Source organism: Sander vitreus, chromosome 18 (assembly GCF_031162955.1).
Source record: "Sander vitreus isolate 19-12246 chromosome 18, sanVit1, whole genome shotgun sequence".
Taxonomy (NCBI): domain Eukaryota; kingdom Metazoa; phylum Chordata; class Actinopteri; order Perciformes; family Percidae; genus Sander; species Sander vitreus.
The window spans coordinates 5,480,614-5,497,316 of NC_135872.1; the positions used below are offsets into that span (position 1 = coordinate 5,480,614).

At 41.2% G+C, this 16,703-nt stretch overlaps 1 protein-coding gene across 12 annotated transcripts in view; it reads right to left on the reverse strand.

Annotated features, from left to right (window-relative positions):
- afdna (afadin, adherens junction formation factor a) overlaps window positions 1-16,235 on the reverse strand; it is a 105,138-nt gene extending 88,903 nt beyond the window's left edge. For 11 of the 12 annotated variants that reach the window (XM_078274913.1, XM_078274912.1, XM_078274905.1 and 8 more), the window contains exon 1: window positions 15,914-16,235. In XM_078274913.1, the coding sequence (XP_078131039.1) occupies window positions 15,914-16,015 (102 nt within the window). In that variant the 5' untranslated portion in view covers window positions 16,016-16,235. The remainder of the gene's footprint in view (window positions 1-15,913) is intronic. The other variant, XM_078274914.1, reaches the window with a different exon arrangement.
- Window positions 16,236-16,703: the final 468 nt, after the last annotated feature.

A 16,703-nucleotide genomic window follows, 5' to 3' on the forward strand; every position in this document is an offset into this window, starting at 1 on the left:
AGGTTAAACTCTTTGTGAAACATGAATGCCACAGAACTTTCTGTTATTCTCCAGTTTGACAGTCAGTTATAACGGAAAAAGAACAAATAAACTACTTTAACGTATTTTTTCTTTAGGGCTTTATTACGTGGCATCGGATCGGTGTATAAACTCCAGTACTTCTCGATACTGATACCAGCATTTTAGGCAGTATCAGAGCCGATACCGATACCAGTATCGGAACATCTCTAGTGTGAATGTCTGTCGGTGTGTGTGTGTGTGTGTGTGTGTGTGTGTGTCTGACTGTGTGTGTGTGTATGTCTGACTGTGTGTGTGTGTATGTCTGACTGTGTGTGTGTGTGTGTGTGTGTGTGTGTGTATATGTCAAAGCCATTCTTATGAAGCTGGGTGGACAGCTAAGAACAACAAATATGAGTGGGTGGAGCAGTGTGTAGGAAGTCCCCGGCACACTGAGGTCACCAACAGAGCATTGTTGTATTTTTCTGCCCAAATTCTCCACTAGCCTCTACCGGCAGGCGGGTGGGGCTGAGGACGGGGTGCAGCTCCATTGGGGGGCCTCCTAACAACCAGCAGATGAGAGGAGTGGAGGACAAACACACAGACCTCTTTAATTGAATTGGTATTGGTAACTTTAGGCTGCAGCACCTGCTTGTGTTTGCTAGCCGTTCATTTCTCGCTGAGCAGTGACAGTGTCTCAAAAATATGTTGTAGCCTATTTAGCTGCCAAACGTTAAATATAGCCTATTTAGCTGCCAAACGGTAAATACAAGTTTAAATTCTTTCCCAATGCATGTGCATGTTGCCTCTGAATGAGTCTGACATTCAGTTGCTACAGTCATGTATTTGTACCACTTTTGCAAACTAGGGAATAATATGAGCTGTGCTTTCATTTAACTTGAAGGATTTATGTCCAGATTGGGTAAGTGATATATGAGATGCATGTTAAAATAAATTGGTATCTGATAAGACACTAAACTTTAAGTGCTTGCTTGGAAAAATGCCATGATAGTTAACACCAGCTTTTAAGATAAAGTAGCATCAGTTGATTTCTGTGGCCACTTGGGGACAACAGAACAAGCTGAAAACACCACATATGACTTATTACCACCTTATAAAGTGGTAATGAGGATGGTGTTAGCAAACTTTCTACACATCCAGCAGACACAGAGTAACATTCAAATTAATTTTGAGTTGTGTTTCTGGTCACCCAAAGTCCAATATTCGCTTTTCATTTAGCTTTGTTTTTGTCTCTCCTGGCTCTTTAGCTGCTAAATGCTCCACTATGTCACTAACTTTATCCGCCTGATATTTGGTACTGCACAGGCTGATGAGAGCGTTGAGACTTTAAAGTTACAGCAGGCCATTAAACCAAAATAAAAAATAGCTGAAAGACACTATGTACGCCGGCAGAGCTGCTGGAACTGCCAAAAACATAACCAGATGTTGATGTAAACAAAATTCAACTCTACCAAATTTCTTTTTTCCTAAGAATTCATGAAAAAAGTTGAAGTCCAGTTGAGTCCAACTGCATATCTGCGGTGACAGGTTTGCTGTGCCGATACTTTTCACAGACCAGCAACGCCAAACCAGCAAACATTTCAACACACAGACTCGGCGCCAAAGATTTTGTGGTCCCCATCTTAAAAAGTCGTGGAATGTCACTTGTGTGCCATGGTTTTTGTTTATCATAGCTCTGTGTTTGTAGTGTGTGTAGTGTGTGCTTATTTGCAACGGGCTTGTTATGCTGGTAATTATATTATATAACCAATCAAACAACATATCGCACCCTAAGGCAGTTTCTCATATCACAATGCAATCTATTGAAACATTGGATCATCATAACATATGATTTTGACATTCGATTGCAGTTCCATCCTTTTGCTTAGTCAAGAGATTATGGAGAAAAAAAAAAAAAAACTTAAATTGCTTGTCACTTAAGCTTTGCGCAAGAGGATGAACAGTCAATTTAATATATTGGGGATTTCTTTTGTGTCCGATTATCATGAATTATTTCTAGAGGAAATATTTAATATAATACACACTTTGGAAGGCAAAGACCAAGTTTTCAGCTGAGCTGGACGCATTATTATGGATCCCACGTAACTTAGCCGATTGGTCAGGGGAAAGGACCTGAACAAATCGGGTTCGGTTACCTTGGCCAGGTGGCCGGCTATCGTTAAAATTTCCTTCGGGATGAATAAATCTGTTTCTGCTGAGAAGCTAAGTTAATTCAAGATGGCTGACACTCGTTTTTACCTCCGGAAAAAGCCCGGAGTCCAACCCCCTATGGGCTATGCGGAAGTACTGGCTGTAGTCCTTTGCCTCTTGAAAGATTTATACCGATGACGTAAAACGACGATTTTTGCGTCATCGGTATAAATTTTTCCAGACCCACAATACAGAGATCTCCCCTCTCAGGGGGACATGAGGGAGGAAAGCACGTCATTCAAAAATACTACCGTGTATCTACGGATACAAAGCTTAATGCTAAATCGGTGAAGTATCCCTTTAAAGCGTAACTCTTGCCAAAATGCAACCTAGGGTCTTTTTGTGAATGTACCCGAGTCAAACTTTCGTTTAGAAGCATAATTAGGACGGAATCGCCACTTTTAAGATTTACCGTATTTTCGCTTTTCGGTCAAATGGCCTTTTGAATGGGAGTGCTAGGGGCACTTTTATGCTAGCCTCAAAATAGCTATTTTTAAAACACTAAGAAGGCTCGACGCAACATGAAACTTTGCCAGTTTAAGTATGACCAGGGGCTCCACACATGAACGAAAGCATTGACAACATTGTTTGTGTACACAGAGTTTACTAAAAAGAAAGGTTTTGAGCAACTCACTGTAGCTGTTGTTCTTCAGGTCGCCGTCTATCGAGCCAGTCAAAAAGAGTCGAGGGAGGAGAGTAAAGATGGAAAGCTCCTAAAGCTTAGTTCCATGTAAATGTACTGATAATTCGTTGTTTTGTCGTTAGTGAAACACAATATTGACCTTATAGTTGAAAAAGGAGCCTCAAATAGGAATGACATTTCCTCCTATGGAGTCCGTTCATTCGCATTCGGAGATCGCCTATTTTGGACTGGGAAAATGGCGGATAGTGTAACAACTGCTAACGTGAATTGCTCAAAACCTCTCTTTTTAGTAAACTCTGGGTACACAAACAATGTTCTCAATGCTTGCGTTCATGTTTAGAGCCCCTGGCGATACTTCAAGCAAAATTTCATGTTGTGTCGAGCCTTCTTAGTGTTTTAAAAATAGCTATTTTGAAGCTAGCATAAAAGTGCCCCTAGCGCTCCCATTCAAAAGGCCATTTGATCGAAAAACGAAAATACGGTAAATCTTAAAAGTGGCGATTCCGTCCTAAATATGCTTTAAACGAAAGTTTGACTCCTGTAAGTTCACAAAAAGACCATAGGTTGCATTTTGGCGAGAGTTACGCTTTAAGGCAGCTGCCATTCTCGCTTTAACTTGCGCTACTCTCGCAACAGGGCGGTTGCGGTTTACCGCCATATCGCTCTGATACGTTGCTTCTTCACCGCGGTAAGAAAACATCTATACCGTCGCAGCCCTAGTTACGAGCGTTAAGTTTGTTCAAATGTAATCACTGTCTGAACATACAGGGAAAACGGTGAAAAACGACCATCAAGATTCACAAAAGCCCAGCGTGACCTCTTCAGCTAGTATGACCAACTGTCCAAAACCTATTAAGGATTGAAGTTACTGTCACATATAGCAAAGAAAAGCAGCGAATCATCACAAGTAAGAAGATGCACCAGGTAACTTAAGGCATTTTTGCTTTAAAATGACTTAAACAATTAATAATAATAAAAGTTTATTCACAACACTTCACATAAGTTAAAATGATCCTGGAAAACAGCACACAATTGATTCATTAATTGTCAAAATAGTTGCCATAACTTGCCTGTTTATTAACTGTGTATCAACTACTTGATTTATTAACTTTCAATGGTTTACGTTATCAATATGGATTTTTATTTACCACCCAAATCCAATAATTTTGTTTGCAGCCCTACCACCACCTCCCTCTCACCACACGTAAACTGCCAACATGTTGCAAACAATAGGGTTTACTGCCTATTACTCCCAGTCATGACACAGGCCGTCCCTCCTTGTTTTCCCTCCTTGTGGGCCACAACTTAGACATTGATCTGCCACAAAGCACCATGGGAGCTGGTAGCGAGCGGTGCCAAACACTCACAGCCATTGGTCCCTGATTGCTGTCTGATCCTGTGAGGTCAACGGGGGGTTACCTCACGTGTGATTGGCCCGCAGGGAGGCGAATCGGCTCTGACTGACAGGTATGAGAGCATATCAGCTGGCTGAGAGGACAGCACAGGCCAATACAGGCCAAGAGGAGAGAAAAGGGGCAAGGCGAGAGGAGGTGAGCCGGGCCTCTAAGGGATTAACACTGTCTGACAGGCTGCCAGGGACAAAAAACACACACACACACACACACACACACACACACACACACACACACACACACACACACACACACACACGCAGCTTTTAGGGCGGGCTGCTCTGCTGAGCACGCACAATACACTGCTTGTTTTAGAACAAGAGGAAAGAGAGAAAAGATAGATAAGAGAGAGGCCAAATCACAGAGAAGGAATGTGTGTTTGACAGAGGCAGAGAGAGCAAAGAAAGAGTGAGATTATGAACCACAGGTGCTTCCATGGAGAGAGAAACTCCTGCTGGGGTCCTAATGTAAATTCCATGACTCTTCCATGACTTTCCCAATTATCCTTCTCTTCTGGTTTATTAAGGAGTGAAATGTTTGGACTCCACCCAAGTTTCAATCAAAGCTGTCTACTGCCATAAAGGTTTGGAAACTAGCACAACAATTTATTTCAGTTTGCAAAATTCGCCACACATTACCCAATTTCCACAGAGAGTCTATCCTCCGTTACCTGACCTTCCTTGTCTGGCACTCTAAACTCCCATTTGCATTCCAGGAATTCCATGACCAACAGGAACCCTGAAAACTATGACATATTACCCATTTGGATCCTCACACAACTCCTCAAACGTACACCCACACAGAGGCAATGCTGATGTGTTATTCTGGACTGCTTAGGGAGGCTTCTTTAAGGAGCACTTTACATATATTGATCAGAGTTCGGCGGCCCATCTATGATAATTAACTGCCTCCAAAGTAGAGCAAGGTTTCTGCAAGATTGAAGTTTGATTTAAGGCTTAAAGAACCTAAACAAATGTGCAAATAAATAACTGTGGAATGTATGCCTGTGTCACTAAGAAGACTTCTCATTAGAAACTCTGCGTAACATTTTCAAGACTGTATTCTTTTTTTTTTAATCCTTAAACTCAGATAACTTCACTAGAAGGCAGTTTTAAAAAGGTTATTGTGGGGCCTATAAACCTGTTTTGGGTATAGCCTACTTCTAGGGCTGGGTTAAAATAATAGATTCTCCAATTAAAATCAATAAATCTTTGTTTGAGTGATCTGACATCGATTGATAAAATCCCAAAATCAATATTTTAATATATGCTTTTTCACCATGGATGTGGGGATTTGACCCCCTTTTGGGGGTCAATACATGTAGCCTAAACCGGAAATTAATCTACAAGCAGTAAGTTACCAAGGACATACTAACATACTCACTCACACACAAACCAAAAATACAAGAAATATACTAGATGTAATAAATAAGATTAAAAAAATAAGATGAAATGAAATAAGATAGCAAAGTGCAAAATGCTAGAACAACTAGTGAAAAATATACTTCGATGAACGAACAAGAATGTACATGTATATACAAGTGTAGAATACAATTTACAACCTACATACATAGTATATATCACAAAATAAAACTAATTAGATATTAAACCTGTTGCATTCTAATAATAAAAAAAAACATTTGAGGGTTGCTTCTAGCTTGTACAAGTTACAGCATAAGTTCTCTGAGAATCTTTTGTTTATACGGCATAATTGATTGAATCGGAAAAGAAATTGAATGGGGAAATCATTGCCGATACCCATGCCCTAACCACTTCAGTTGCTGTTTTGCATTAGCTGCCATCTCAATCTTGTGTTGTTTTCTCTGATCTCTGTGATACAAAGTAACTACGGTAAGCTAACGTTGGGCTTGATGACACATGCTGAAAAATTAAAACTACCTATAATTAGTTGTAGATTTGCCTGCTACAGCTTCAAATCTAAAACAAGCCTCCTCACTTTATGACTTCAATGCTTCAGTAAACCAAAGGCTGTAGGTAGGATTCATTTTTCTAAAACAAATTTAATAAGTTTATCAAAATGATGTCAAATCATGGTAAATATGATAAGTTCTCTTTTATAGCATTCGTTCCGTGTCTCATTATGGGAACGCCTTATGCATGACCTTATCAGAAGCTCAAATAACATTACTAAGATATGAACATATTTTGTCCACTACTAACAGATGTGATTGTCTCATTAACTAAGCTTTCCACCCTCCTTGATTTGACTACATTACATTTTTATGAACACATTTCACCCATAACCCACATACAGCCTAAAATCACTCCACAGAAGGCTGAAGTGGACTTCATGACATGCTGAAAATATACAGTGGTGATAAATATCCTGGCTGTCCAGTGTGACCCCCATCCTTTTTAATAGGCAGCAGCCAATAGACCGAGGCCAGCTGCATTAATTACAGCTGGTACAGTGAACAATGTGGCTGGACAAACATTGGATACTGAACAGGAGAATTCACACTCAACAGCAGAAATACAAGTGGATGATGTTTTTTTGTTTTTTTAAATGTGAATTTATGAATAAAGAACAGCACCATCATCCAGACTGTCAAACTGGAAGAAACTGTCAGAATAAAGTGCACCGTAGCACTAGTCCAGACTGAGTGAATATGCTGCTTGCAAAACACCCAAACAGTGAGAAACACTATAGAACTGAATTCAATATGCTTGAGCAGTGGTTGGCTGAAGGGAATGAGCTGCAAGGTTACTCATCCAATCATGTCAGTCCGTCTGTCTGTATTTATGTGTGTGTTTATGTGTGTACTTTTGCGCGTGTGTGATAGAGATGGGCCATAACTCTGCTGGACAGGCCTTGAGTTTTGTAGTCGTGATCTTTTGCCCTGCTTTGTAATGAACCGCCGTGGAGCGATTACTCTCACACATGCACAACACATACCGTTTGGCCATGGAATGTGACATGCAACACATTTAAAGCTGCATAGGCAAACACTTGTGGACATGGACTCTCGGACACATGCAGAACTCAAACTATCTCAGGCCTACAGGGTGTTAGGAGGCTAGAACTGCAGCCATGCTACTGTAGTAGGGCCCTAGGATTTCCGCGATGCGGAAAACACGGACAGAATCGCGGAATCTACACATGAAAATGGAATGCTGTTATACACGCGGAATCGCACGGAATTTGCATACATTAAATAAATGATTTTTTTTTTTTTTTGTACTTCCTTCTCATTTTTCAGTTTAAAACAACAAGCGGAGACAGGTCTCTGTTGCCTAGTAACCATACGTCATCACATTCACGTTGAGTTTGTTGCGAGGGTTAAAATGTGGAAGCGAGTGGCGCCTCCCGACAACCATTTGAAATCAAAAGTTCATCTCAAGAACAAAGCTAGCTAAATCTCCAGCGGGAAAATCCCAAGCAGGGAGGCGCGCTTCCAGAAAACGCCAGCGGCCTCAGGCAGACCCACCTGCCGCCGGTCTTTGACCAGCACACGCAAAAAGTGCTGCGAGAGATCCGTGGAAAGAAAATCTTCGTTGTTGTCGACTAAACCTCTGACAACCGAGATCGCAGTGTCCTCAGCATTGTTATAGGGGGGCATCCAAAGCTTTTATTTAGGTCATTTTGAATGTGCTTTGCTGAATATATTAACAGTTTAAATAAAAAAGCTGAATTGTGAGTTTGTGTCACTGAGTTTTTAAAAAGGTCAATACTGCTTAGAAGTGAAAAGAAATCAAGCAAATCCGAAAAATCCGAAAGGGCTAAAAGTAAATCCGAAAACACAGAATTTGAAAAAAAATAAACCAGATTAATCACTAAAATTAACAAAACCAGATTAATCACTAAAATTAACAAAACCAGATTAAATCACTAAAATTAACAAAACAAACACCTGTCCTCTCCACACAAAAGTTGAAAATATTATTAGTAATAAAGACGGAAATGTTACATAAAAGGTCACATCACTGCTAGTAATGTGAGCTTTACACTGTGTGTGTTTACATTTATCGAGAGAGCTGATAAGGCTCCAAAGCTCCTTCACATCAACATCCTACTACTGTGAGCCTTCATCCATTTTCACACAGTGAGTTATTTGTGCACCTTTTCTAACTACATTTATCATTTCAGGAAATTCTATTCCCTTTTGTCTTGCCTGTGAACAAACTATACCGGCAAACCAGCAAACATGTAAAAGAAGAAAAAAAAGCTGCACGAGCAGACCAATCCTGATGTTTGTGGTCTCCGCAGAGCCACATTTTTAATAGCACCTCGGGAGGTGGTTTGAGATGCTTTCTAGCAAGAGGTTTAAAAGGGTGTAAATGCACCTGTGTCTCCAATATGCATACCTCATCTTTACTCCTCCCAAGTGGAACTATCAGTAAGGGATCAGTGGTAATAGCCACTCACTGAAATGATCCAACCTTCTTGCACTGAGCTGTTGCAGCGTTTATCTGATCCTTGATCTGTTAAAGCTGAATGATCTGTAAGGGCGATGAAGGAGCGACGCGGGTAAGAGCCTGTGAAGACGATACAACTTTTGTCTTGCTCGTAGTCCAAAAATGTAAGTCACCCATGTGTTGATGTTAGTTTATGGATAGCGAATTAGCTAGCTGGCAAAACTGTTATTGTTGTAACTAAAACTGCTAAACCTTTTTCGATTCCAATTTTATAAAGATCCATTTTAAGAAAACAAAATGACATTATGGCAAAATCTTTTAATTTTTATTTATTTTTCAGCTCCTACTATGGGAGCCTCGTCTCGCGAGTTTTGCCTGCATGCCTCGACGACGTTAACGTTAAACAGCCAATCACCAGCATTATTAGATCTTGGTAGAAGCATTCTGCATGCTTATTGGCTCACTGACACTGATGACATTTACTCCTTTGAAATTTAGTACTGAATGACGAGGCATTTTTTGGGATACTCAATACTAAGGAGGCAATTTGGTCAGCGCCTAAAAAGTATCGAATTCAGTACCCAGGCCTAGTTCTTCTTCTGGCTTCTTCTCTTTGTCTGTTACCAAAGAACCTCAGGTGCATGACCCCCACCCTCTACAATGGAGTAGGACCAACTTTAATTTGCAACCAATCCCAGCAGTCCCATGTGCACTCTGAGAGCCAATGACCAAGCGGGAGTGAGAACGGGTTGATCATTTCCTCGTTTTGTGATATGAAGACGAGACGTGTGTGACTCGAACATCTCACATTTACCAACAAAACGTACAGCGAAAGACCGTGCAAAACATTTCAGACCGTCCTGCCAACCTGTATACATTTTAACATCAATGTAGACTGTAACGATTTAAAAGTCGCTGAAGTTTCAATCCTGGCTGTCGGCTCTCTGCAGCGGGTGGGGCTGAGAAGATTACTGAATACTAAAATCCAACCATGATGCTAGCTGGTGGAGGCCTCTAAGAATACCTCCAACCACAACTAAAGATCACACACACACACACACTTCTTTTAACAACAACTGAATGCATGTGTGATTGAGAGAGAAAGGTCTCTTTTGGTGAGCTCCTGTAGTCTGTGCCCATCACAGCCACATCGTTACCATGGTGACGCAGCCAGCTAGCGGCCACATGACATGATAAGAGAGACAAAAAGGGGGGAGAGAGAGAGGGAGAAGGACATGGCCAATGCACACACCGAGGGACAATGCAAACACAGATGTGTGTGTGTGTGTGTGTGTGTGTGTGCGTGCGTGCGTGCGTGCGTGCGTGCGTCCGTCTCCCTCCCTCCCTCCTGGTATTGTAGATGTGGCTGAGGCCAGCAAATCTGTAAACCAGGCCTCCACTATGCTGCTGCCAAACACGCTGCTACTATCACCAGCTGCTGCTGAAAACAGGCACACGCCAGGCCGACACTGACCTTTTAGTCAAAGTCAAACACCAGGCCGGTCAACGGTCTTTTCCCTCAGTAGTGACAGTGTTATTCCTTAGCTGAACACGCTTGCTATTCATTGAGCATTTTGGTCCGGTGCCGCTTTACAAAAGAGCAGAATTCCCAGAAAAACAGCACAATTCCCTTAATCTGCAGCACAATACGGCTTACGTAATTTCTTAGCATGTTCAATAAAAAGTCATCTTTGCAGACAGGGGGCGTGTAGGAGAGAGAAAAAAAATAGGAGTGCGCAATATGATGTTATACTGTAAATTAGTTCAAGCAAAAATTCTAAAAACATTTGATGGTTCCAGCTTCTCAAATGTGAGGATTTACTGCTTTTTCTTGTCCCACATTATAGCAAACTGAACATAACATTTATTTGTGCTTTATACCGTTGGTCTGTCAAATTTAAAGCTCTACGAAATATCGATAGCAATTTTTCTGTATTTTCTTAAATGGGGTAATTTGGTGCCACCACTTCCATCAACTAGGCAAGAAAGAAAAAGCACACAACTTTATAAAGGCACACCAATCGATGGGACCATGATTTTTGGTCGCAAAAAGCTGAACACAGAAAACAGACACCTGGTAAAGCTCCAACTGCAAGGACATACTCGCAATGTTTCAAGATGATCATCGATCGACAATGTCAATAAAGCAAAACAACAACAAAATATAAATCAACAATACATATCTAAACTTGACCAGGGTTGCTGCATTGTATTTAAAGAATAACATCAGTGCCACTGGTGAAAAAATCAAACAAAATCTGATCACGCATCACTGTGAAAACAACCCAGTCATTCTACCCAGACCACAGGAAACCCACTATCTCCACACAACACACACTTTCCTGTCTGCTTCCTGCTTCCTGTGCAACAGGGAAAAGGAGGGAGTGGCCGCTGAGGTCACGGCGAGCATGCTTACATGCTGCATTCACATCCCAAAGGAAAGAAGGTGGACACGAGCTTCCTGCTAGTAAATGCCTTTCACCTCAAATGCAGCCAATCAGGGTTTTGACAAAAGTACTGTTTACCCAAATTTTTATTTTGTGCAAAAGCCGGTAACTGCTGTGATTTTGGTTTGTGGTTCAGCATATTATGACAACACAGGGAACTTCTAGCATGACACAGTGCTGTACGAAGACAAATAATTGCTTTCATTGTCTGCTATCCTACTGCATTTTGGTTTTTTTAACAATACAGTACTACTGCTGCACGCACCACTGGGCACGTTTTTTCTATTAAGCTGTGAGGAAACGATTCACCAGATATGTGGCCTCACTCTTGCCATAAACCTGTACCCTTTAGTCACCTGCAAATGTTACATACCCCTGTTTCTCCGTCTTTCAACCTACCTGGGCCACAGCAAAGATGCTAAACTGGATATACGGTATATTACAGTATATCAACACATAGTCCTCCTATAGAACCATGCATAGTGGAGCTGAGGAATATACTGAGAGCCATATTAGGATATAAGGCTGATTGACTTTTTAACCACACATTTTTCCACCTTATGATCTTACTCCACGCCTATTCAGCCTGTTGTACAGGACAGTCTTGTGCACAGAGGTTACATGAGCTGTTACACTTCACTGTCGAATGTGACTCGTGTCATTTTTTCCCACCATGAAGTAAAAGGCACAGCCAGTTGCTAGTAGCGAAAGCAACTAGCATGTAAGACTATTTCAACAAGCAGAAAAACCAGACCAATTAACAAAAAGAGAAACCAGCACATGTCCGACCATCAAAAGTTGTAAATGTATAAATCAGCAACATAAGGTTCAGGACAGGACAGTACATTTAAATACAATATATTTGAGTCTGTTCAGCTGAGCAGACATGATAAAAAGAAAATATCTGTCATATTGTGTTCATCATGTTCTGTCTTCCGAGCATGGAAGTTTAACTGTGGCCAACTGGAAGTAAAACTATGTAACAGGGCGTGATATTTAATTTAATTCCCAGCTCTGCTACAATCTAAAAGCTCCATAAAGTCTATTTAAGAAGACGTATGTCTAAGTCGGTAATGTACAGCCTGACATGCAATCAAGCCACAGTGGCAACCTAGGCAAAGTTAATAACTTCATGTATAATAACATGTGGCATCCAACAGAGATTTTGAGGGGTCACTGTTCAGTTCAAGAAGGCCTTCTTTCCTGGCAGACTCAAATAAAAAAAAAGCCATTTTAAACCATAAGCCTCTCTTGAGTTGGCCAAAAGAAAAAAGTGAAAACATTCCTTAGGTCAGCACTCGTGCAGGACTAGCGCAGGAGCTTTAAAACTGTCCTACCTGCATCATGCGGTACAGTTTGACGGATCGGACTCTTGCCTAAACTCAAACCGTTTCCTGATACAAGATACAGACAGGTTTACATGATTCAGCACTTATCCAAGGAAAATTACACTTACAGGTCTAGCTCCCTCATCATTTAGCCTAACTACAACTCGAAAACTGCCCCAGCCAAGGAAAATGTCAACACAATACATCAGATCTGCCTGATTAACAACAACAATGTTACATGCAATTACTGGCTTAAGTAGTACTACCTGCTAATTACAAAACTGTCACAGGCACCTCTTTGTGCCTAATTGTATCCCTGGATACACACTGCCTGAGTGCAGTGCACAGTGAGTGAATGCTGAAAGTACTTTTGCAGTGATATGAATCACCTACTCTCTATCATTTACTTGCATTCGGGGTTTAATATTTACTTTTTCGTCGACCAGCCAAATAGCTAGTGAACCATGGTTTTTTTTTTTGGGCTGGTGAGTGAAGCAAATCTACCAACCATTTGCATATTTTAGCAGCATTTGGCTGGTAGATGGTGCTAATTTTGAACCCTGCTTGCATTGTATACAAGGCCTGCTTGTCCTGTGTGTCAACATGTACTGTTAATGTTTTACATATGTGTCTCCCCAACACTTTTGTTTATAGCTTGTTTAGGCTCACGCTGCCAGTGAGAGCTTGTATACAGTAGAATAAACAAGCTGACATGTAGAGTTGGGTATCAAGAACTGGCTCCAAAGTTATGAAAACCAAGACTTCCTTCAGAAACTTGCTTTTTCAATACTGGGCTCTATATCACAAGTTATATTTAGGACAATCTTGGCGACAACTTTTCCCTTATGCACAGCTTTTCAAGCACAAGGAAGTGCTGGATATCAGTTGTCAACATTCAAACTTTTTATACACATGAAACCTTGTGTTTTGGGGAGGATTCCTTCTGATGCTGCAGACTGTGCTCACAATCCTAAAAAAAAAAAACACAGCGCTTCTCTTCAAACAGGACTGAGAGCGTCTTTTTTTGTGAATAGCAAATGGTCTGAACGTGATGAAGGACTAAACCAGAAACTGCATTCGCGAGTGTTAAAACACATGGTCAATTAATAATAGGTTTTTAACAAGAACACAGTCCATCCCCAAAACGCACACACACAAAACATAAAAGGATTAAAAATCACCAAATCTCTGTCTAATAATCTTTTGTTTACATACTCGTGTTCACTTGTAAGTGGACAGTGTGAACCTAGACAGACTAAATCCAAACCTGAAGTAAAGTAAACATTCCCACAATCTTTTTATCAAAATAAAACAAACTGTTGGTGTGATTGCATCCGAATTCCAGTACATGTATTGTGCTACATCTTTCAAGCCTAGTGTTTACTGAATTCTGCAACAATAAGCCCTATGTCTCTGCCTATGGTGAGTCCCCACGTGACACGAGTACCTGTTATGTTATAATGAGCCCCACAGCAGGACCTATTCCATTTGGGTTGGAAGATTAAAAAGTTTGAGAACCTTTGCTCCAGCCATCCATGGCTAATCTAATCACACAAATGATCTCACCGCTCTCCATGGCAGTTTGGTCTGAAATTCAGAAATTAAACATTGTCTATCAGATGTGTGTGTGATAAATCAAAAATCAGTGTCAATCACAGATTGTACTGTACAATATGTATACAAATGCAGCATATTTCATGTACAGCTACAATCAGAAGCAGTCTAGACACTTGTAGCTTGAGCTTGGGGGCTCTGCCAGCTGACATATGGATAGGGTGTGGCGTGGCAAGGAAGGCCATGCATCTGCTTACTTAATCATGTTCTACTGGACTCAACTCTGAGCAGTCTTCAGTAGTAACATTCAAGCAATGCTGCTTGTACAGTAAGAGAATTACTGCCAAGTGAACTTCTGGATGGGGTTAATCATTCCTCACAGAATGGCGAGGTTGTGTGTGCAGTACACAACGCTGGCCAACGGCTGGCCAGCTTCAATCCTGATAAATTAATCGGCTCAAGAAGAGGAGAGGGGATCCTGTGGGCCCCCCCCTCCACCCTTATCTAAGGAGAGCTGGGGGTGGGCTGCCCGCCTAAAACACTGCAGCTGATGCAACCCCAGTAGCTCTAAATTAAAACTACTCAGCCATGAGATGCACCAGTTAAAGAGTAAGGATAAATGGTTATTGACTAACTCCTTAAAGACTAGAACATCACCAAGCCCTTGCTGTTCTGTGGTAGCTAACTAGCTAAAGCCTGCAGAGAGGAGTTTCTTATCCTGTCATGTTAGTAAACAACCACAACCTGAGTCCAGACGGGATTTAATTACAGCACTGCTGTTGCAGGGTCAAATTATTGCTGGTCAAACAAGCAGCTCGCATCAAGCTAGCTAATGTAAGGACAATGCAGGGCGACATGACATGGGCTGTATATTGCACGGACAGGGAGATTGTGTTATGTGTTTTTTGGCTAGTAGCACGCGTGCTTTGTGTGATCTACCTGGTGTAAGCATTTACGCCTAGCTTGTTGCTAATACTTTAAGCTTTTATCTATTTGCCCTGCGTATCAAACCTTACCGTGTTAACTGGGTTTGTCAGCCATTGCAGGCACTGCTGCAAGCCCGCTGCACGACCAATACACACAGCTTACATTGGGATAGCTGGATATATACAACTTTGGTTTCTCATTTAAATAGCAATGCTATGTGTTACAAAAAAAAAATATATATATATATATATATATACACACATACATACACCACTAATTAGGGTTGCCTGTTTCTTGTATTTAACACAATGGCAGGGTTCATGTTTGCTCCACAGGTAATGTGCTTGCTAACTAGCTAGCTAGCCCCGATTCGTGCCTTTCCCTCTTGCATTGGAGATAACAACACACCAAACTCCATTCAAAATCTGGCATTTCAGTGTTGCCTCTCTTATTGCACACGTACACATATCCGTGAATACACCTGAAGATATTAAACAAATCATTGGAATTCACTTAAAATTCGGCATATTTATTATGCACAGAACACAAACTGCTTCTGTAAACTGTCAACTTTGAGAATTATTCCTGCTATAACGTTACCTACTTGCTAACTTGCAGATACACAGCGGTGGGCGGTAGCTAGTAACATTAGCTAGCTTACGTTACGTTAGTGTGAAATGTTTCTAAAAGGGATTTTACCTAAACATTGTAACGTTACTGATATTTAGACAAATATTTGCCTGTTTAGTCGCTATGAAAGCTCAAAGATGTATTTAATGTCAAAGGACTCATGCTGTATACTGTGTGTATATGACGACAGAGTAAATCGTCAGATTTTTCAATGGAGTTTGGCGTTCATTCTCTCTTACCACTGAGTAAACCACGCTGCCCACAACAGCTTGGCTTTCAACAATTCCAAGCCAAGTGTCAGCCAGTGGTAGCTCTACGGTCTCCCATTTACCCAGGAGAGGGCCTGCGGGACCGCGGCCTCTCCTGCTACTTTGGGGTGGTCTCCTACCTCTGTGGGCCGGCTGATCTCGAACAGGTCGAGCCGGTTGGCGTTCCAGTGGTTGATGATGTCGGCCAGTTTCCTCCTCTCCTCCTCCCTGCTCCCCGACATGGTGGACAGCCTTTCTGACCCTCTCTGTCCGTCTGAATCGTTGAATAAAACTTCCCGTAACGTTAGTCCACAGGAGAATAAACCGCCGCAACAGAAACCAAAAGGCTCAGGTCTGCCGTTTTTTTCGCCGGTACTTTGTGTGGCCTGTCTCTCAGCTCACCGACCGACCTGCTGTCTGATCTGTTTCTGCTTCCCGTTCCCGGTGCGCCTCTGAGCGCTCCCGATACACTCTGGATGCATGTCCGTGCACGCGCATAAATGTTAACTGTTTGAGGCCCAATGAATGTGATTCATGACGCTGCTTTCCTAAATGCACTCTGGTATGAAGGGTTAATAATAAGTACTTTGTGTAGTAAGCAGAATTACGTCATTATGTGTTAATTAAGGCCCTCTTTTTGTTTTTATTTTAAGCTTCTAACCAATTTACTTTACTAATTTGACCACATTAAAGTCATTTCTGAGATAAAGTCCACAACTTGTTCATTGGTTTATTTATTTATTTCATTTTGCATTTTTGTATGCACATTAACCATACAATGTCTATGAAAAGATATGTGCGCATAAATACATACAAACACACTTTCACCAACATGTACTCAGATTCATTTAAAATAAACAAAAGCATGTGCAGAGATGGTATTAAGATACAAGCTTATATAAATAATTGTACTGGAAAATACACAGAATT